Raw genomic sequence first — 19,974 nt, 5'->3', positions numbered from 1 at the left:
AAGTCTAGCCTATTATATCTATCTATAGCTATAACGATTAGGCCTATCAAGGACTACCTTACCTATACCTACTAGGAATACTATAGTAATAAGGAAATACTTATCTATACCTATTACTAGATCTACTATTTCTATTAGAAGGCTAGTAATAATTTATATAGGGCTAATATAACTATATATAGCCTTAAGAAAAAGCTAGAGAATATATATAAGGCCTATTATACCATTAGTATAATACCTACTAATATACTAGAGCCTAAGGAACTACTAGTAGCCTATATCTATATACTAAAGGGAGATAGTAATACCTTAGTTAATAGCTACCTATTTAAACTTAGTTACCTTTACTATAGCCTAACCGGTTATTAGGGCCTATACTCTATACCTATATATATTACTATAGCCCATAGTACTACTAAGGATAATAAGACTAATAAGGACTTTACTAAATACCGGTACCTAGCTACTAAGGCTAACCTTCTTAGTATAGGTTAGGCTATAATCTAGAGGCAGGATAAGGCTATTAATAGCATTAAAAAGGACCTTGACTAAGTCAAGGAGGAACTTAAGTAACTAAAGGAGGCTTCTATAGTTATAAATAATAACTATATAACTACCCTTAACTAGAGGAAGGGAGTAGATAAAAAGATATAATAGCTAGAAGAAACGATTACCTAGCTTACTAAGCATACTATAGTAATTACTATACTATAGAAGGCTTCTAAGAGCTAGGAGCCTATAGCTTACCTACCTCTACCAGCTACTACTAGACATAGTACTCCCCTAAGCTTAATTACCAGGCTAGTAATATACCTACTACTACCTACGGCTACTAGCCAGAAACACCCGTGCTTAGATATACCGGCATAAGAGAGCCCCTCGCGTAAGAGGGCTACTAGTATAGTCTACGGTAACCGTACCCCAGTTAGGGATACCTAGGCTAGGGCTAGAATACTTATATAGCCCCCTTAGGAGCGTCCGTTTATAGTATTAGCATTTATCGTAAACTTAGGAACTACTAGGAAGAAGGACTAAGGGACAGATAGATTTAACAATAGGGAGGATAAATAAGATACTTACTAAGATTATTATTATAGATAAATAACTAATATATCTACTAAGTTATAATAGGTTATTATATTTTTCTTTTCGAACCCTAGTATCTATTATAATATATAGCTATTAGTAGGTTAGATCTAATAGACCTACTAATAGGGATAATAAGCTAGGGGTTATAGATATATATTTAGATAGTATCCCCAAGTGCCTCTAGCACTTGGAAGAATTAACGCATCTTATCACCACTTCTGCAGACCGTACCAGTTAGTCTAGGAGTGCCACCCATGGCACGAATACCGCTATGGTATTGTATCTTGTAGCCAGTCCGAGCTGTAGTCATTTGTAGCCATCGAGCTGTAGCACCCTGCATACACGGTGCAATGTAAGTCGAATCCCACATCTAATAATTAATTAGTGATTGGTTTTCTTTTCACTTCAACACATTGAAAATACGGCATTGACCAGTTAGAGCTGACATAATTAGCAACACATCATCATTCATAACAGTCATTTCTCATCCCACAACGGCCAGCTCGCTCGTCACCTACACGGCGGCGGCCTGTTTCTCCCCGACAATCTGGTCCCCATCGATCGAAGTGACCTGAACGACTTCCACCACCGTCCAGTTCTTCGTCTTCTTCTCCTCCTCCTCCTCTTCTTCTCCCGTCTGCGCCGCCGCATCCGGCTTCCACTTGAACTCCCCGTCACCTTCCCTACCAAAGTTGGTCTCGAAGAAGACCTCTTCATGCAGCCCCACGACGGGGAACAGGCGCCCTTCGACGCCCGTGAGCACTTCTTTCAGCCTGACTCCGTTCCGGGTGAACCAGATCTCCCCCTTGGCCAGGTCCACTCCCGCGCCGACCGTGTCCCCGACCCGATATCTCTGTTTCTTGATCGTGAAATCGTCGCCCGGGTCCACCGTCGAGGAATACATCCTGCCGGTATCCGAGTGATACCCCCACGACTCGGCCGTCGTCGGGCTGTCCGTGCCTTCCCACCACCCGGGAAACGAGACGGCGGCCCCGCCCAGGGTGCAGAACCCGATCGCCACCTCGGGCCACTTCGTTTTGACCTCCCTGTCCGGCACCTCCTTGAGCGTGATCTCAAAGTAGTACGACTCCAGGCCGTCCGGCAGCGGCCGGTCCGTCGAGACGCACACGCGCTTCTTGCTCGTATGCAGAATCTCCTTGCCGCCTTCGAGCACGCTCGCCGCGCCGGCCGCCGTCGCGCCGGGGAACCGCGTCTCCCAGCGCCTCGGCAGCACGTTGGTCCAGGCCGGCTGCCGCTTGAGGAAGCCCTCGGCCTCGGCGCGCGCGAACTGCCGCGCCAGCGCCAGCGGCGTCCAGCCGTACCGGTCCGGCCGGTTCAGGTCCGCGTTGAGCCGCCACAGCTGCTCGAGCAGGCGCACACTTCCGTTGGCCGCACACACGGCGACCAGGTCCGCGTCCGCGACGGCGGCCGCGGGAGCCGCGGCGATGAGCTGGGCGAGGATGTCTTCGTAGGCCTCGTTCTTGTTCGCGACGGTCCACTGTTCGTAGGCGAGCGCCAGGGCCGGGCGCGACTGGTTGTCGAGGAGGGTAGGGTCGGCGCCGGCGGCCAGGAGCGCCCGGACGCAGGCCGCGTGGCCGTTGGACGCGGCGCGGTGTAAAGCCGTCATGCCCTTCTTGGTGTCGCGCGCGTCGAGGAGCAGGCCGGCGGTGTCGGAGCGGTCGGTGGCGAGCTGGATGAGTTTGGAGACGACCCTGATGAAGCCGTGATTTGCCGCCTGGCGAAGGACGGTTCGGCCGCTGCGAGTGGAGAGATTGATTTCGGACAATGGGACCTCACTTTCAATGAGCGCATCCAAGATCAAGAGGGCGGATTCTTCGTCCTTGCTGAGACAGGCACAGAAAAGAGGGCTCCAGCTCTGCCTGTCTAGTAGACTGGGCTGCTTCGTGAATCTGAGCAGCACGCGAACAGTCTCGGTGTGCCCTTTTCGGGCGGCAGTATGCAGAGCGGTCCGCTTGAGCTTATCGGCAATGTCGGGATCAGCGCCGTGCTCGAGTAGAGCTTCGACACATTTGTTGTAGCCGTAAAGGGAGGCTTCGTGAACGGCCGTTGTGCCTTGAAGGTCCGTGTCATCGATTTCGAGAATCTCGGACTGAAGGAGGATCCGGAGAAGCTCGAGCTGGCCATTGCTGCAGAGGATCTGCATGGGCCTCGCGGAAAAAACGTTCTCCCAGTTCGTATCAGCCTTATGCTTTACAACAAAGGCTTCTAGGAGCGTCGGCGGAACCTCTCGCCTGGCAAGCAGGATGTGCAGAGCCGACAACTTCCAGGGGTCCTCAGGGTAGACTGCATTGATGTCCGCTCCGGCGGCCATCAGGAGGTCAAGGACTTCAGGATCCTCACCCCTGAAGGCAAAGTACTGGATCGGACTATAATGCATCCTCGAACAGGCACGGAGAGGATCAGCACCGTGGTCCAGGAACATCCGTGCTCCCTCCACGCTTTTATCGCCGAGCAGCAACCAGAGATGGAACGCGTTGCGGTCCGTCCCGTTCTCGGCATTGGGATCGGCGCCTGCATCAAGCAAGAGCCTCAGGGTGCCAATAGAGCGCCTGGAGCAGGCGGCGGCTTGGAGGGGGCTGTACCCCTTCGACTGCTCATTGAGCTCCTCTCCCCGATCGAGGAGGTGCTTCGTCCAGCTGACCAGACCGAGGTACGCGGCAACATGCAGGGGCTTGTGTGGCCCAGCGTCTAGCCGGAAGGCTTTGTACTCGTCTTCTTCCTCGGGATACTCGCTCTGCCAAGCAGCAAAGACCTCGGGAGTCTCAAAAGCAAACTTGTCCAGTTCAGCCATCAGGGCTGCCCAGTTGGCGTTGGTCTCCCGTTCTTCGGCAGGCCACAATGACTCAGCCTGTGACAGATGCCAGTGCCAGTACTGGAGTTCGTACCGGATGCGATCGGGACCATCGTCATTGTCTGCTTCCGGGGGAGTTTCGGCCTCATCTGGCCCGCGATCGAGGAAGGTTTTTTCGACGATATCCTCATCGTCGAGGGAGATTTCGGTGGTGTAGCCGTCTTCAACCATTTGCATCGTCTCATCCACCGTAGGCCTGCGCTTTGGGTTGTCCTCTTTGTCGTGCTCCGTCTCCGCCTCGGACTCAGAATCCGTGGTCGATGCGTCCTCGTCGTCACTCTCCGGCGCGGCGCTCTCCCCACTATCCTCATGGGCAGAGTCTTCACCGCCCGCGCCCTCATCGCCCGCCTCATCTTCGCCCGCGCCTTCGTCGCCCCCGTCTTCATCGCCCCCGTCTTCATCGTCTGTGTCTTCATCGGCGGCGCTGATCAGGCCCGCCCTTCGTTGAAACAGGGGGTTGTTCAAGTGGCGCAAGCAAGTGAGGGCCATCTGGAGATGACTTTGCTTGGGATCAATGTACAACCGCTTGGACGCGGAGGCGGTGGAACCACATCGTGCACAGAAGTGTTCGTGACTTTCCTCCTCTGCTGGAATATCGTCACCGGATCTGACGAAATATTCATGAACAGCTGCCTCGTCGGTCTCGAAGAGCCAATACTCTCCATCGGAATCCTGCCACACGTTCAGGAATGGATTGGTAGCGGTGCGAAGCTGGTCGAGTTCGAGTGGTGTTATCTCCGGGAACCCTTCTTCATCACCTTCGTCGTCCGCGGCGTCTCTCGCCTCCGGATCGTCATAGGTGCCCTGGAAAAAATCCACAACCTCTTTCGCCCGCGGCCATCCCGGGAACTCGGGAGAAGAGAAAACGGTCCAGGTGAGTGCGGTGCGAAGGAGGTCCAAGTAGTTCGAACTCATTTTGCTCAATGCTTTGCCGTACACGTCACTTGTGCCGTCCGGGAGAGCCTCCAGCCGTTTGGAAAGCGGCCTCTGAAACGGTTCGCGCATGAACGGGATAGCGGTGTCCCTGACGTAGAGGAATCGAGAGCCGGCCTTTTTCATGATGGCCTCCTTGGCTGTCTCCTGTTCGGCGGCGGAGAGCCCTGGCACATCCTTGAGCGCGTCGGTCAGGACCATCTCGATGTCGCCCCGGTTATAGAAATCGACGCCGATCAATTCGTCAGAATCAGGATTAAGTTCGTGGAAGAGCTTCGACGAAGAAGCACACCCGATGAGGATGCGGATGCCAATGCCAGCTTTTTCAGACATGGCGCTCATGAGGCTGTCGATTTTTCGTGCAAGGTCTTCTTGATTCTTGTTGTCGAGGCAGTTGGTATCCACGCCATCGAAGACGAGAACTACCTTCTTCTTGATCAGGGCGGCAATTCGGGCAAAACCATCGGCAAATTCTGGCAGGCTATCGGATCCGGATCGCATCAGAGCCGAAATAACGTTACTCTTGGCTTTTGCCTTCCGGAAAATGGCATTGCAGTTCTCGAGCAGCTCAACTCTGTCTTCGCCCTGGACGGCCAAGTCATAGAGCTGCGAGAGTAGAGTTCGGCAGACGCTGTCTGCCGTGTACACCTGATTGTTTCTCAGCTCGGCGCTGCTGGTTGAGCCGCTGCATGAAACGTACAGCAGAGCCTCATCGGGGCCGGCCGCGGCTGTGATGTGGTCCGCAATGGTGGCCACGACAAACGACTTCCCAGATCCCTCGGGACCGGCCAGACATAACAGCGCGCTACCTTCTGCCTCGGCCCACCGGTTGTAGGTCTCGAGTTCAAACACCCACTGGCATGTCCCGGGGAAGGTGGCGTCGATGGTGTCTTCGAGGATCTTGAAAGAACCCTGCATCGGGCTGAGGGCTTCCTGGTATGTCTGGAAGTCCTGCAGAGCGTAGTCCCACCGAGACTTGCGTTTTGTAGATGCTTTGATATCATCTAGTCCTTTCAGCAGAACGTCGAATTTCGCCATGGCCTCCTCGTGCAACTTTCTTTGGGTGTCTTGAAAGTCCCGGATGTGCCGGACGGTCCCTTCAATGCCGGCCAGAACAGAGGAGACACTCTCGAGCTGGGATAGGGTCTTGTCTTGGAAGATGCCCTGGCTCCCCTCCAGGATCTTCTGTTTGAAGGTGGCCACGGCGTTCAGCTTGTCTTCAAACTTCGCTTTGGAGAGACCAAAGAAATCCTTGAAGCCGTGCTTGATGCGACCGAGGGCGCCTGCCGTCAGATGGCGCTTGACGGCATAGGAAAATTCCAGGACGGCGGCATAGGCACCAATGACGTTCTGAAAAAGCTGTTCGACAGACGGATTTGGCTTCCAGTACGGCTTGGACCTCTCATCGTACAGGCGGTCGTAGTGACGCACGATGACCATGATCTCGCTGATGTCGCTCAGACCGGAGCCGAAGAAGGTGTAGAGGTCGTAGTTGGTGTGGATGGCAGTCAGGGTGAGCTTGATGGCGTACCACGCCATGCCGACGCTCTCGGGAGCGTTTTTTGTGACAAAGTCGCCGGCGGCGACGAAGTGCTCGATGTTCTCCATGATGTTGGCGATCCACGAGGCAGGGATCTCGACGTCGCCCACTTTGCGGCCTCCATACTTCTTCCCCGCATCGCCTTGCAGCAGCTCGGCGGCCTGCTTTGTCTCCTCTGGCGTGGCTCTCTCGCGCAGGAACTCGTTCAGCAGCTCCGCATCCTTGGCGCTCGAGTGCCGTTCGGAAGCATCCCTGCGGAAGCGCTCGAGGGCCTCCTCGTACAGACTCCTGGTTTCCTTTTCCTTCTCATTTTCCTTTTCCTTCTGCTTTGGTTTATCCATGGCGAAATTTCTGTGATGGTCAGCTCGTGGTAAAATCGGAACCGTGCCTCGACCGAGGGCTTAAGTGCCTCGCGCCAACGTGAGATGCCCGCGAGTCCATCGTGACGCGATGCTCTTCCCGCGGCAGTCTTTTAATAACTTCATTCACGATGGCTCGACAATATTCAGCGCTGACGTGAGAATCTTCTCCGGAGCCAAGGACATTGGCCGCGCAATGCGTGCGGGGCCCAATGCGGAGGGGTTTGTACGAGGAGAAGGTGCTGATTTGGTCAAACTGAAGCGGATCGCGCCGGCGCCAAGACGCGGGCCTGACACCATGCAGGCGGTAAGTTCAACTAGCTCCGAAACTGCGGAGGCGCGCCATTGGCCACAGGCGCCCTGAAATTGGCTGCCTGGTGCGCCTGTCTGTACGGAGTAATCCGTAGGGAAACTAGGCTGCCGCATGCCCCGCGGGCAGCGCGCCGAGCGCGCCTGGCATGGAAATCCGATAGCTTGGGAATTTTTGGGACGATGCCAAGTCCCCCAATTCTACACTACACCACATCCAGTGAAGAGGGTCCAGCACTCTTCTCTACACTACCGACCTGAATCACCCGCAATTGCACCATGATGCGCTCGCCAGGCGCCACGCTCCACTGTAGCGGATGGCGCCGATACGCGATTGCCGTCGTCCTGGCCATAACGACCGCCGTCGTGCTCAATGCCTACTTTGACATTTCTTCCATTGTTCCGTGGCGACCACGACTCCCTACGCTGCAGACCTTCCCCGTCGCACCGCTCACCGGAGCCTGCGACGGCATTCCGCCGCCCAAGTCGGACGCCCATGATGACGCCGCCGACGCCGCTCCGGCTCCGATTCCGATACCGAACCTCGTGCACTACGTCTGGCTGCTCGCCGATCCCTCTGTCCTCTCGTTCGACTTCAAAGTCTTTGTGAGCGTCTACTCCGCCCACCTCTACTTCCGCCCCGACCGCATCTACTTCCACACCGACGCCGCGCCCGACCTGTGGGAGCGCGCCAAGACTTCGGGCGACCCGTGGACGAGGCGGGTGCTGAACATACCCGGGGTGACGCCCAACTTTGTCGAGAACCCGCGCGAGACGTCCGGGGGCGTCGAGATCGACACGTTCGGCGCCAAGTCGGACTTTTTGCGCGCCGACGCCCTCCGCCGGCACGGCGGCATCTACCTCGACGTCGACGCCGTCCCGCTCCGCGACGTCGCGCCCCTGCGCCGCGCGGGCTTCGCCAACGTGGTCGGCGGCGCGGTCGCCCTGCGCACCAAGCACGCCGGCTTCGTCAACACGGGCGTCTGGCTGGCCCGCCCGCACTCGAGCCTGGCCGAGGTCTTCTTCCGCGCCATGGACGCCTTCTACAACGGCGTCTGGGCCGTCAGCGTCGACATCCTCACCGACCTCGCCTACCGGCTGCACGCCATCCCGGGCGAGGTGCTGATCGTGCACCCGCGCGCGTTCGCGCCCACCTCGTGGGAGCTCGAGGACCAGGAGCGGCTGTTCCGGCCCCACGGGTGGTCCGCGGGGCAACGGCCCTTGTCGGCTGCCAGCGACGGCGGCGAGGACGACGGCTCGGTAGGGGTACGGCTTCCGGGCAAGGAAGGGCTGGGGAACACGTGCGCGGATGCGCTCTCGTGGCTGGCCAAGCGCGAGGAGCGGAGCGACGGGGCCGGCCCGGAAGGGTGGGAGATGGACTTTTCGTCCACCTACGTGCTGCACGCGTTTGACGACTACGCCGACCAGGTGCGCGGGTGGGACGGCAAGATCACGCTCAAGTACGTGCTGGCCAGGCAGAGCAACTACGCCCGCGCCGTGTACCCGGCCATTTGGCATGCCGTCGAGGCGGGCATAATCTCGAAAGAGGAGACGCAGTGACGGAGCTATCTTTGGGTTTAACAGCGGTTTCCAACAAAGGAGCGAGGGATCATTGACTTGCGCAGCGCACTTAGCTCGGTCCACTTTTTTTTTTTTTTTTCCCTTTTCCTATTGGGACCAACGAGCAAGGCACAATTGGGTCAGCTCCGGTCTGACAAGTGGTTTGTTTGTCGCTGGCCGGCAACAAATTTACATCCCGGCTCTTAGTTGCGAGAGCGGGTTTCGGATACAATTTTAATGCACGATACCACGGACCGACACAGATAGAAACATTATCATAGACGGCCAATAGGGTAGTAGAAACTCGGCTTTAAAAATACCCACAATATATACACGTAGGTAATGATCTTGGCCCGAACTTAGAGCCACAGGTTTTTTTTTTTTTTTTTTTTTTCGTTCGATCTTTCCGGCGCCTCCGGACGTGGCGACTACTGCTTGAGGAGCTGGACAATGGCATTGTAGTTCGCCTTGGGGTTGAAGTTACTGTCGAAGAGCAAGGGGTTGCCCTGGGGACGCCACGAGTCCTATTGGTGCGATGTTAGCCCGCTCACCCACACCCTTCTTCAGCTGCTCGCGAGGAAATGAAAAGGGAAGAACTCACGGGATCGCGGACACCCCAGACGGTGATACCGACGCACTTAGGCTCGTCCAAGCAGCCCTGGACAACGGCAGTGTAGTCGTTGGTGTTCTGGTTCTGGATATCGAGCTCGGTGACGGCAACCTCCTCGACGCCAGCCTGGGCGAGAGCCTTGATGGCCTGCGCAAGACCGGAACCCTGGCCAGACTGCAGGTGACCCTGGGTGCCGATGCCGTCGATGGGGATGCCGGCCGCGAGCCACTTCTTGACGTGAGCGACCATGCCGTTGGTCACCTTGGCGTAGTTGGGGCTGTCGAGGTTGTAGTCGTTGATGTACAACTTGGTGTCGGGGTCGGCCTCGCGCGCCGCCTTGAAGGCTATCTCAACAAAATCCTCTCCGAGGACGTTGGAGAAGACGCTGCTGCGAAGCGAGCCGTCCTCATTGAACATCTCGTTGATAACATCCTAACGTTTCAAACAATGTCAGAAATCCGGAGGCTCCATCATTCCGGGGGGGGGGGGGGGGAAGGGGGGGGAGTGAAGCGAGGAAAAGGGGGGAAAAAGCGTACCCAGGCGTAGATCTTGCCCTTGTAGCGGCCCATGACGGCGGCAATGTGGTCCTTGATAGTCTGGGTCAAGGTGTTCCGGTCGCCGATCTGCTGAACGTAGCCGGCGAGCTGCGAGTGCCAGACGAGCGTGTGGCCACGGATGGTCTTGTTATTCTGAGTGGCCCAGTCCATGAGGTAGTCAGCCTGGCCCCAGGTGAACTGACCGCGCGACGGCTCAATGCTCTGCCACTTCATGCTGTTCTCGGGCGTCACCTGGCCGAAGTTGGCCCTGATGATGTCCGCGTTCTTGCCCGACGTCAGCCGGCCCTGGTCGGTACAGGTGCCAAAGTAGAGCTTGCCCTTGGCCTTGATGAGCGCGTCGATGCTCTCAGTTGCCTGGCGGTGCTCGAGCGCGGGCGCTGCCGAGACGGCGAGCGGCGCGAGGAACAGGAAATTGGCCTTCATGTCTGCTGAGGAAAGGACCTATGGACACTGCGTTGGATTAAACTATTCGACTTTGCGTGCTGAACGGAAACCAACTGATCAGCGGGTGTGGGGGGAAGGAAGGTGGGTGATAGGAGGCATATATATATACGCATACATACACACACACATATATATAGCTCGATATGAACCAGCAGGACTTCGACTCGACTTCCTCCCACGGATATCATCCATCCTTGTTCATCCGCCGGGCGACTTTTCCAGAGGCTTCCGTGACGGGCCCCTTGCCATGCCCCCGCCGGTTTGTGTCGTACCTGGTGAACTCCGTCCCTTCGTTTTCCCCTTCGGCACACGGCAGTCCCCTCCAGGGCGGCGGAATCTCGAATTGAAGCCAAATCCGGTAAGCTCTCGAGAGCTGTGGCGGGGCCCCACGGTGCGGTGCAACGTCAGGTTGGCGCGCATTTGCTGATCTTTAGCCGCGTCGACGCCGGGACGGTTAAAGGATGATCATGCCCCTTTTACCAAATCTCATAATATCTTCACTCCAGCGCTGGCCGAATGCCCTCTTCCCCACAAGCGCCTCATGCCTAGACCATGCGCCCCAATGGTTGTTTTTGCGTGACGAGCCCGGAGCCAGCCATTGGTGGAAGAAAAAGGGTCGAAGCCAGGCGAGTTCTCACGTCCCGAAAGTGCGCTCAAAGTTGCCTTCATATTCGACGTAATAAGAGCCGCATGGGTCTCAATAACGACGGGCCTCAGAGTTGGCTGTCGACCGGGCCGAATCATCACAGTTCTGGTGGCCGGGCTTCTAGCTCGGATCGTAAAACTAGTTAGCTAGCCAAGCTTGGGACTTCTCCGATCTCTTCCCTGCATGCAGAAGCCAGGTCACCTTGACATCTAGGACGGAATGGAGGAGAGGCAACCGGGAAGCTGGACCCGGTCGAGGCAAACGTGAAACGGCTTTATTCCCCACACGCCGCGTTTGTGTGCCACGGGCGAGGAACGCGATATTCCGAAGGCCAATGGCTATACTTCCTAATAACCAGATCTTGTTGTAAGGCTTGTTCGGCTCGTATTGGCCTGCTTGCAATGTCCCGCCGCCATTGTGTTGTACGCTGCAAAGGACAGTCGCAAACTACCCATCCTTGTCGACGATTTATGTTGGCTCCATAGGTCTTTCTCGAGGCGGGACAGAAGTCATTGTTTCAGGAGGATTTCATCCGCAACCGAAACATCATTCATGTCTTTCGAGCGAAACCCTGCGTCCAGAGTAAGAAAAAAGGGCCCGCTCTCAGCGTCCCAGTCCACAGCACAATCGAACAATGGATCACACTGGAATCGCCCATCGGGCTATCATCCCACCGCTAACCAAGGAAAACAACGCCGGGGTATGCATTGGGCCCATAGAGTACAGAATATGCTACACAGAGCCGATAATGAATTATACAGCGAAAGCAGGGAGGATGCTCCCTGACTCACTTGGCGAGGAACTTCTGGAACGCCGATTGGTCAATGACGACGTTGCCGACGGCTCTCAGGCGCTTGCGTCCAGCTTTTTGTTTTTCAAGCAGCTTCTTGCGGCGAGTGATGTCGCTCGCGTGCAGCTTGGCCAGGACATCCTTGCGGAAGGGCTTGATGGTCTCGCGTGCGACAATGCGCTTGCCAGCAGCGGCCTGGATGACGATTTCTGCGAGCAGTTAGTGGGACCGCATTACCATAAACCAACGTTGACATATGCCCTTCTCTACCAACGGACAGAAAGGGGGAGGCAGATGAGGGTGAAGGAGGAGGGGGTTGGGGAGGGGGGGGGGGGGGGGGGAATAGAACGTACCAAACATCTGCCTCTCGACATGCTCTTTGAACTTGGTCACCCATTGCCTTCCCAGCCGCTCCACCTGGCTGACATGTACAACGCGCGCAATGGCATCGACGGGCTTCTTGTTGACGAGCAGGTTCATCTTGACCAGCTGGCTCTCGCGCCAGCCGGCATCCTCGTAGTCTAGCGTGGCGTAGCCCTTGGTGGCGCCCTTGAGCTTGCCAAACAAGTCGTCGACCAGGCTGGCCATGGGCACCTCGTACTTGAGAATGACCTGCGTGGCGTTGAAGAACTCGAGGCTCTTTTGAATCCCGCGCGCGTTCTCGCAGATCTCGATGACGCGGCCGACGTACTCGTCAGGAAGTGTGATGGTGGCGAGCACGTAGGGCTCGTAGGTGGTGGCCTTGCGCATCCGGACGTCCTCGTTCTCGGGAAACTCGGCCGGGTTCGTGATGATGGTCTCCGGGCCGCCGGTGCTCCAGACGATCTTGACCGGGACGGCCGGCTCCGTGATGATGATGTCCGCGCCGTGCTCCTGGCGCAGCCGGTCCTGGAAGACGGAGCAGTGCAGACTGCCGAGGAATCCCAACCGCCAGCCGGCGCCCAGCGCCTCCGAAAAGTCCTTCTGCAACGTGACGCTGCGGTCGTTGAGCACCAGCTGTCCGATGCTATCCGCCAGCTTCTGGTAGTCCCCCTGATCCGTCGGGAACGCGGCCACGAAGACCATGGGCTTCGGCTCCTCAAAGCCGGGGTACGGCTCGACCGCGTCCTCGCAACCGACCGTCGTAAAGGTATCGCCAATCTTGGCGTCCTGGATCCTCTTCATGCCGGGATTGAAGAAGACGTACCCGACCTGACCGGCCCTCAGGACCTTTTGGGGCACCGGATTCGGGTACTGGATGCCGACCTCGCCGACGACGTACTGATTCCCGGTGGCGAAGCTGACGAGCTTGTCTCCCGCCCTCACCGTGCCGTCAAACAGCCTGACCAGCAAGACGACCCCCTTGAAGGTGTCGTACCACGAATCCACCAGCAGCATCCTCAACGGCTTGGCCGTGTCGCCGACGGGGGCGGGCACGTGCTGGATCACGGCGGGCAGGATCTCGCCGACGCCCTGGCCCGTCTTGGCGCTCACGCGGACGGCGATGGACGTGTCCAGCTCGAAGACGCTCTCGAGCTGCTCGAGGGCGCGCTGGACGTCGGCCGTGGGCAGGTCGATCTTGTTGACGACGGGGACGAGGGCGAGGCCCTGGGCGAAGGCGAGGTAGAAATTGGCGACCGTCTGGGCCTGGACGCCCTGCGACGCGTCCACCAGCAGCAGGGCGCCGCCGCACGAGGCGTAGGAGCGCGTCACCTCGGCGCGGAAGTCGACATGACCGGGCGTGTCGACCAGGTGGAGGAGGTAGTCGAGACCGTCGTCGGGGGAGCGGTAGATCATGGTACAGGTCTGCGCCTTCACCGTGATGCCGCGCTCGCGCTCGACGTCGAGCTTGTCCTGTTCTCCGTGGTGAAGCGAGCACCTGTTAGCGTGGCATTCTACGGAAACGAAGAGCCAGAGGTGCGGGAGGCAGGACGAACGAGGATCTGCTTGTTGGCATCGCTAGGAGAGATGGTGCCCGTGTGTTCGAGGAGGCGGTCCGACAGCGTGCTCTTGCCGTGGTCGATGTGGGCGACGATGCAGAAGTTTCGGTAACGTTCAATGGGAATGGCGGCAATGCGCTTCTCGAGTTCGGTGGCGCGGCGCTGCTCGGGTCCGTCCTTCAACGGAGAATGGGAATGGCTGGCAAGTCGGCATTGCAACGGTGACGGTCCGGGGACTGTCGCCCTCGTTGTTCGCTGCGGGATAGTGTGCTTGGGGAAATGTCGGGAGGGGGCCGCAACATTGAAGCGGGGCCGCGTGTTGCAGGCAACACATCGCACAAAGCTCGGCGTGCTACCTCCATGCCAGGCTTGTCTTCCTCGTTCTCCTTCTCGCAGAAGTTGACCAAATCCCCGGCCGAGAAGCGGCGCCAGACGCACACGCCGCAGCCATGGTCCCATCCGCGTTTTCCAGCACGGCACTCCGCGCATCCAATTGGCGCTCTTAGGTCATGTATAATCTTTGTTGCGAAACGGGTTCGTCCTGCGAAAGGTCTCCTGCTTATCGTGTCTGTTGTTCAAGGTCCAAAAAAAATTGGAGATCGCCAGGGACTTGCCAAGATGAGCTCGGTGCGCAACGCCTCGGAGCACTCCGTACACCTAGGCAGCTTTCTGGGAGTGGAAACGCTTATCTTATCGCAACCACCTCTTACGGCAGTACACAGTAAGCAAGGTACTAAACTCTGGATACCCCACAATGGAGCAATATCGACTGGAATTATGGACAGAAGGTGAAGCTATGTACATGCATACAGCTGTCAGCATGATGATGTCCTTCCCTTTTTTAAAATTTGCCGTTAACAAGACCACGAGCCTCAGCAACGAGACAGATCCCCAAGCGTCTAAGGCGGAACCGGTCCCTCCTTGCTAGCCAAGGTACAGTCCTGTTCTCCAATGCAGTTTATACACTTCTCGTTCATCTACGCGTGACCGTGCAATGCCCAGTGAACAGATAGAAGAGAAAGAAAGAAAAAACTCCAAACACCAAACGGCTCGTTAGCCACAGTCTCCTCTCACTCCAATGCCCTGTTGACGTCGGCGCCGCCGCGAGGCAAGCTAGATCTTGCACCAACGGCCCTACGCCAGCACCCATTCGCTCCCTCGCTTGACGAACTTGTCCATGAGCAGTGTCAGATCCGACAGGGCAAAGCGACAGATGTAGAATGCGAAGAACTCGGCCGCGTGCCTTGCGCACAGCTCCAGGCCGACTTGTGTCTTGTCGGCGTGCCGCAGGCCCGGGTCTTCGACTTGCCGGGCGATTTGGTCTGCGAGCAACATCTGTCAGCATATCTTCGGTTCTCGTTGTAAATGACAAGGGTGGGGGAAAATACTCACCCACAGTCTGCGCGGCATCAAATAACCTGGCCAACGAAGACATGTAGTTCGCATTTGGCCCCGTGAACGACACGCTATTAATATCCCGCTTGGTCGGTTTGCTGGTCGGGTGCGTCGTCATGGGCAGGCTTGCCAGCGCCGCATCCTTTCCCAAGCCCTCCGAGAGATTCGTAGTGCTCGCAGCCCCTCCGTTCCCCCCTTTGTTCCCATAGCCAGACGCTGACAGAGCCGGCAGGTTTGCCGAGCTATTCTTGCTCCTCAGCCGCCTCCACGAGAAGCTGCTGGCCTTACCCGCCACACTGGCCGACCTCGGCATGGCCGCGGCATCCCCTCCCGCGGCTGCGGCATCTCCAGCAGCTGCCGCCGCAGCCGCCGCGGCCGCGTCTTTGAACATCGAGGATGCGCCTTGCACACCCACCTCGCTCCCCAGTTTCCGCGACAGTGTGGCCTGCACGTGCTCCAGCACGCCCTCCAATGCCTGCATCTCCTCGAGCACAGCGTCCGCATCGCATGTGTCGACCCGGGCGAGCTTCTGCAGCGCGGCGGTGAGCAAGTCACAGTTGGCAATCTTGTCCTCAACTGCCTTAAGCTTGACGCCCTTGACCCGCCACACGTCGCGCGGCACGAACAGCCTGTTGCTGAGGTACCCGCCCCGCGGGTGACACAGGGTTTGGTACAGGGCGCGCATCAACCAGAACGGGCGGAGCATGACGTCCGTCGGGCAAGGTTCGAGCGGCGCCGGCACGTCGGCAGTGAGCGGGTTGGGCGACCCCGGCCTCTCAGACGAGTGGAAGTCATTCTCAAAGAGGTGCAACCCGCCAGGGGTGGTGCTGTTTGCCCGGTCCTTGAGATGGTTGCTAAGGATGCCTGCCGGGAGCGAGGGCACGGCGGGGAGGCGGGCGCTAAACTGGCTGCTGAGAGGTGTGCTGGGCGAGTGGTCCGACATGCCTTCGTCGAGATGAGAGATGGACAAGTTGCGTGTTTTGAGGCTCTTGAGGCTCGAGGAGGAATAGTTCTTTCGAAGGTTGGGCGCGCGAACGACCGACGGTGTACCCACGCGGGAGTACTCGTCGTGGGACAAGGCCGTCGGTCGCGGGGCGTCCTCGGGCTCTTCATCCAGGGTTCCCGGGACAGGGGAATGGCCGGACCTCGAGATGAACGGGCCGAGGGTGCGGTTGGGGCCAGCGGATAAGGCTTGCCGCTGCTGTACAATGTAACTGCCGGCCTTCGGCTGAGACGGGAGGGTTGGTCCAGCCGTTGCTGGCGCTGCTATCGCGGCAAGTTTGTTGGTCTCGATCTTGAGCTCTTTCGGGTTCTGGCCGGACAGCCGCCAGTTTCGAACGCTCTGGCCCGAGCTCTGAGACCCCGCCGAACCTGGCTGGGGAGGCACCTGGGCCGCAGCTTGAGGTGGCAGCGGCGGTAACGGGCCGGAGCGGTGCGGATGCGCGCCATCCTCGCTCACCGGAGTGAGAGTCGCCCCCGTGGCCGGGTTGGATCCCATGGAGCTGTGCCAAGTCCGGCCGCTCATCCCGCTCGAGTCCGATTCTCCCGGGACGGGAGGTCTCTGCTGGACACCAAACGCGAAATCGTCCATGCCGTCGGTCCTCGGAGCCTCCTCCAGCAGCCGTTCCTCCTCTTCCGAGTCATTCCCGTCATAGAAATCCTCGCCTGCCGCCACCCTCTTCCGGTACTCCTCATCCTCTAGTTGTTGCTGGAGCCGCAATCTCTGCTCGCGCTCGGTCGCTAGCTCCAGTGCTTCTCTCTCGGACTCCCGCACCAGTTCCCTCGCCATCTCCACACGTCGTAGCTTATCTGCGATGGGATCGACCTGGGCATCGTGATACGAATGCCCGGGGTAATGGGATTCTGGTTCATATCCATCATCGTATGCGGCCTCGATTGCGTCGTCCAGAGCTGCGTCGAACTCGGCTTCGGTGGCACCGCTTGGGGCCCGAATGTGCTTCCTGACGACCCTAGAAGAAGAGCGCGAGTGTACAGATGTCACGCTTGAGCGGTCAGATTCGTCAATTGGGTCGAGCCACGAGACGGACTCGTGGCTGTTTGCACGCTGGTGGCCAGACGATGATGCAGGCGCCTCCGTCTGGGCGTTTGGTCGGTCAGGGGGGGGCCTCCGTGGACTCTCATACTCAACCGGCGGCGACGATGGTCTAGCGGGGGAAGCAGGGCGGCGGGGAGAGAGAGGAGGCGGCATGTACGCGTTGTTCATGGTTGGGGGTCGTAGCGTCGATCCATTGTTATACCTCGCTCGGGAGAACGCAGACTGCAGTGAGTATTGTTGGGTCAGGTATGACGTCGGCCCGTCCCTTGGGTCTCGTGCGGTGTCTGGAAGCGGTGATGGCCGTGACGGTGGCGGTGGGCTTCGCCTTGGTTCCTGGACGGCGTGGGTCTGTTCAGCATCTAGGTCATCTTCCAATACCCCACCCCTGTCCACTCTATACGGTCGGAGGTAATGGTCATCCGCTACCTGCGCGTCCATTATGTCTTGGAGATCATTGCTCTCTGGACGGCGCGGGAGCTCTTTTCCCTCGGGTTCCATATCAACGAGCTGCTCGTCGAGCTCCATGACCCGAGCCAGGTAGGTTTCATGCTATGATAGGCGGCGCGTGCCACACAAGTCAGAAGGGGAACCCGGAATGAAGCGCAGCAAGTCAAACGACCAATGACTTACGATAGCCTCCAGCTTTCTTCGGTCCTCCTCCCCAGATGTGCGCAGGAGAACCTGGTGCAGCACGGCACATGCCTCCGCATAGGCTCTCCTTGCGCCCTCGAAATTCTGGGCATTGTCCAACTGAACTGCCGTGTTTGCCTTCTGCAGAGCTTTCGACAGCATCGCTTTCTGGGACATGGGCTTTCCCTGGCGGTCGCGTTCCCTGTCACGATCTCGATCTCGCTCCCGAATCTCGACGCCGCCCTTTGCTCCGGCCGACCGGCTGCCGGAGCGACTCCTCGCCTGGCCATTGGGCGCGTAGGCCATGGTAGTTTCGTGGGTGAGCATGTTGGGTGGCTGTGGCTCAGCGGCGTGTGAGTGATATGACAATGATCCGTTCTCGTCAGTCCACCTGGGATGGTCATTCCAGGAGCCGTCGCTTTCCTGTCGTGGCTGCTGGTGCTGTCCGACCTCCTGAGCAGCAGCCTGGCCTAGCACATGTGATTCGAGAACCTCGTGCTCCAAGGAGGGCCCAGCCGAAATCCGGGGAAGGCTTTGAAGCGGGGAGATGGCGCCGGCGACGGGGGAATCTGCTCGGTTCTTCGTCCGGGGAGACGATCGAGGAGATCCACCCGACGTTGACGGCCTCCGCCGGTGTAACTTCCTTCCCGGTGAAGAGTTAAATGCTACTACCCCTAATATTTCCGCACTCACGCGGCGCGTGAAGTCGGCGAGGTGGGATGCCCGGCTTGAAGTCGTCGACGCCGACCAGCGGTTGAGGTTGCGGAGAGTGTCGCTCAGACCGCCGGCGCTGCTTGATCGTGAGTGGCCCCTCTTGTGCCTCGATGAATCACCTTCTCTGGAGGGATCGGGGACCTTGGGCGCCGGTCGAGGGTCATTGAACCAGTCGCTGCGGTCGAGGGGCGAGGCGTACGACGAACCCTGGCCAACCACAATTCTGGCGGGCGGCAACAGCGACGAGGTGCGCGGGGGATTGCTGGCGGCGAGCGACGAGGACCGCGGCGGGTTCGGGTTCGGGAGGGCAGGACGAGAACCGGCGGGGGCCCAAGGACGGTCGGGGCCTGCAGGGGAAGTGTTGTCGATCGCGTTGTAGTGGGAGAAGGGGAAGTGGCTCCTCGAGCCGGGGTAGCCCAGGTTGCGGCCGGCGCTGGTACTTTGTGATCGGGGAGAGGGCGACGTGCTAGCAGACGGTCCGGCGACGCCAGCGAGGGCAGTCGGCGGCGGCGGTGTCGTGCTCGAAAACAAAGCGTCGGTCGGTGGGAAGGGGGTTGTAGGTGTGACGACAGGGCGGGTTGAGGACATTGCGGGAATGTCCTCAACGAGGCGGCTCGAATTGCTCTTCGACGAGAGCGAGCAGCCAGCCGAATCGAGACTAGGTGGGAGGGCTCACTGCAGAAGCCAGGGGAAAACCGAGACAGTGCAGGCTCGGGTTGGTGTGACTGGAGACTGCGGGTGCTCGGCTGATTGCCCGATTCCTGCGGTGCGTGTGTGAAGATCGTTTCCGGGGTTGTTGTTGGCTGGAGGGTGCCGCCGCAGCACTAGCTCAAGCTCGATTTGTGCTGTCCACCAATAAATTTCCCCACTACCAAGCAAGCGTCGGGAAGGCGAGGCCCGGCTCCAGGGAGGTCCACGGCGCGCTCAACTCTGTTTGGGAAAGGGCTTCTTTTCGATGGCTACTCCGTACACTCCCGCGTTATTGCCTCCAATCGCACTCCACTGCGATCGCGCCAATAGGGGCGGGCGCGACTCGGAGGTATCACGCTTGGAAGGCGACTCGGCATGCCAACGGCTCGTACATAATAAAGAAAATGACGATGGAATGGAGGGCTTTGATCGGTCAATTAATTGAAAGAGAGGTAGAGAGGTGAATCGCAAAATGCTGCGGGGCCTTGTGGACGCAAGCTTTTGGGAAGAAAAAGGGGCAAGTACGGTGGGGACTTTGGGCCCAGGGCACCGGGTCCTTTTTTGTGTCGGCAGTTCGAGTCAGTCTTGCAAGATGCTGTGCCCTGCGGGAACCTGCATCTTGGGCCATAAGGAGATATGTTGTCATCACGATGCGGGCGGGAGCCACTTGTCTCATCACCGAAGCCACTGTAGAGCCCTCGCTGGCGATGTCTTGATTCTCGGGCACGTTGGCTGAAACCTTCCGAGAGACCGAGAACCCCAGTCGGAGCTCCTCACTTCCATCCTCTTTCCGGATCCTTCCACCCCACAACGGACCTTGCCTAAGAAGCACGGATACAGGCACATACGCTAGCGCAGTGG

The 19,974-nt window shown here is 58.2% G+C and overlaps 5 protein-coding genes across 5 annotated transcripts; 1 reads left to right on the top strand and 4 right to left on the bottom strand.

The window, feature by feature from the left end:
* Nucleotides 1-1,377: 1,377 nt before the first annotated feature.
* Nucleotides 1,378-6,942, bottom strand: P884DRAFT_241545 (ankyrin repeat-containing domain protein). The gene is made up of 2 exons (XM_069440223.1): nt 4,288-6,942; nt 1,378-4,176 (listed from the first exon to the last, which is right to left on the bottom strand). Exons 1-2 carry the CDS (start codon nt 6,773-6,775, stop codon nt 1,604-1,606), a joined length of 5,061 nt encoding a protein of 1,686 aa, XP_069298522.1. The 5' UTR covers nt 6,776-6,942; the 3' UTR covers nt 1,378-1,603.
* A 421-nt stretch (nt 6,943-7,363) lies between these two features.
* P884DRAFT_221966 (uncharacterized protein) lies at nt 7,364-9,015 on the top strand. Its single transcript, XM_069439506.1, has one exon. It carries the CDS (start codon nt 7,382-7,384, stop codon nt 8,660-8,662), a length of 1,281 nt encoding a protein of 426 aa, XP_069298521.1. The 5' UTR covers nt 7,364-7,381; the 3' UTR covers nt 8,663-9,015.
* Nucleotides 9,016-9,090: 75 nt separating this feature from the next.
* Nucleotides 9,091-10,252, bottom strand: P884DRAFT_276891 (glycoside hydrolase family 10 protein; the record flags this gene model as incomplete). Its single annotated transcript, XM_069443012.1, has 3 exons — nt 9,091-9,186; nt 9,264-9,704; nt 9,809-10,252. The coding sequence occupies 3 exons, from the start codon at nt 10,250-10,252 to the stop codon at nt 9,091-9,093; spliced, it is 981 nt and encodes a 326-aa protein (XP_069298520.1).
* Nucleotides 10,253-11,706: 1,454 nt separating this feature from the next.
* Nucleotides 11,707-14,087, bottom strand: P884DRAFT_197687 (uncharacterized protein; the record flags this gene model as incomplete). The annotated part of the gene is made up of 3 exons (XM_069438082.1): nt 11,707-11,918; nt 12,063-13,542; nt 13,626-14,087. The coding sequence occupies 3 exons, from the start codon at nt 14,085-14,087 to the stop codon at nt 11,707-11,709; spliced, it is 2,154 nt and encodes a 717-aa protein (XP_069298519.1).
* A 675-nt stretch (nt 14,088-14,762) lies between these two features.
* P884DRAFT_197640 (uncharacterized protein) lies at nt 14,763-17,247 on the bottom strand (the record flags this gene model as incomplete). The annotated part of the gene is made up of 2 exons (XM_069438078.1): nt 14,763-14,950; nt 15,021-17,247. 2 exons carry the CDS (start codon nt 17,245-17,247, stop codon nt 14,763-14,765), a joined length of 2,415 nt encoding a protein of 804 aa, XP_069298518.1.
* Nucleotides 17,248-19,974: the final 2,727 nt, after the last annotated feature.

Source organism: Thermothelomyces heterothallicus (genome assembly GCF_042370625.1).
Source record: "Thermothelomyces heterothallicus CBS 202.75 unplaced genomic scaffold P884_scaffold_8, whole genome shotgun sequence".
In the NCBI taxonomy this organism is placed as follows: domain Eukaryota; kingdom Fungi; phylum Ascomycota; class Sordariomycetes; order Sordariales; family Chaetomiaceae; genus Thermothelomyces; species Thermothelomyces heterothallicus.
Note: the sequence above shows the minus strand (reverse complement) of the source record. Positions and strands in the feature narration are given on the sequence as shown.

Excerpts from the sequence above, each read along its gene's own strand:
- P884DRAFT_241545 (XM_069440223.1), bottom strand. The coding sequence starts at position 6,775 with ATGGATAAACCAAAGCAGAAGGAAAAGGAAAATGAGAAGGAAAAGGAA. Across the intron at positions 4,177-4,287 it reads GGGCGATGAGGGCGCGGGCG|AGGACAACCCAAAGCGCAGG; the intron begins GTGAAGACTCTG and ends AGCACGACAAAG.
- P884DRAFT_221966 (XM_069439506.1), top strand. The coding sequence starts at position 7,382 with ATGATGCGCTCGCCAGGCGCCACGCTCCACTGTAGCGGATGGCGCCGA.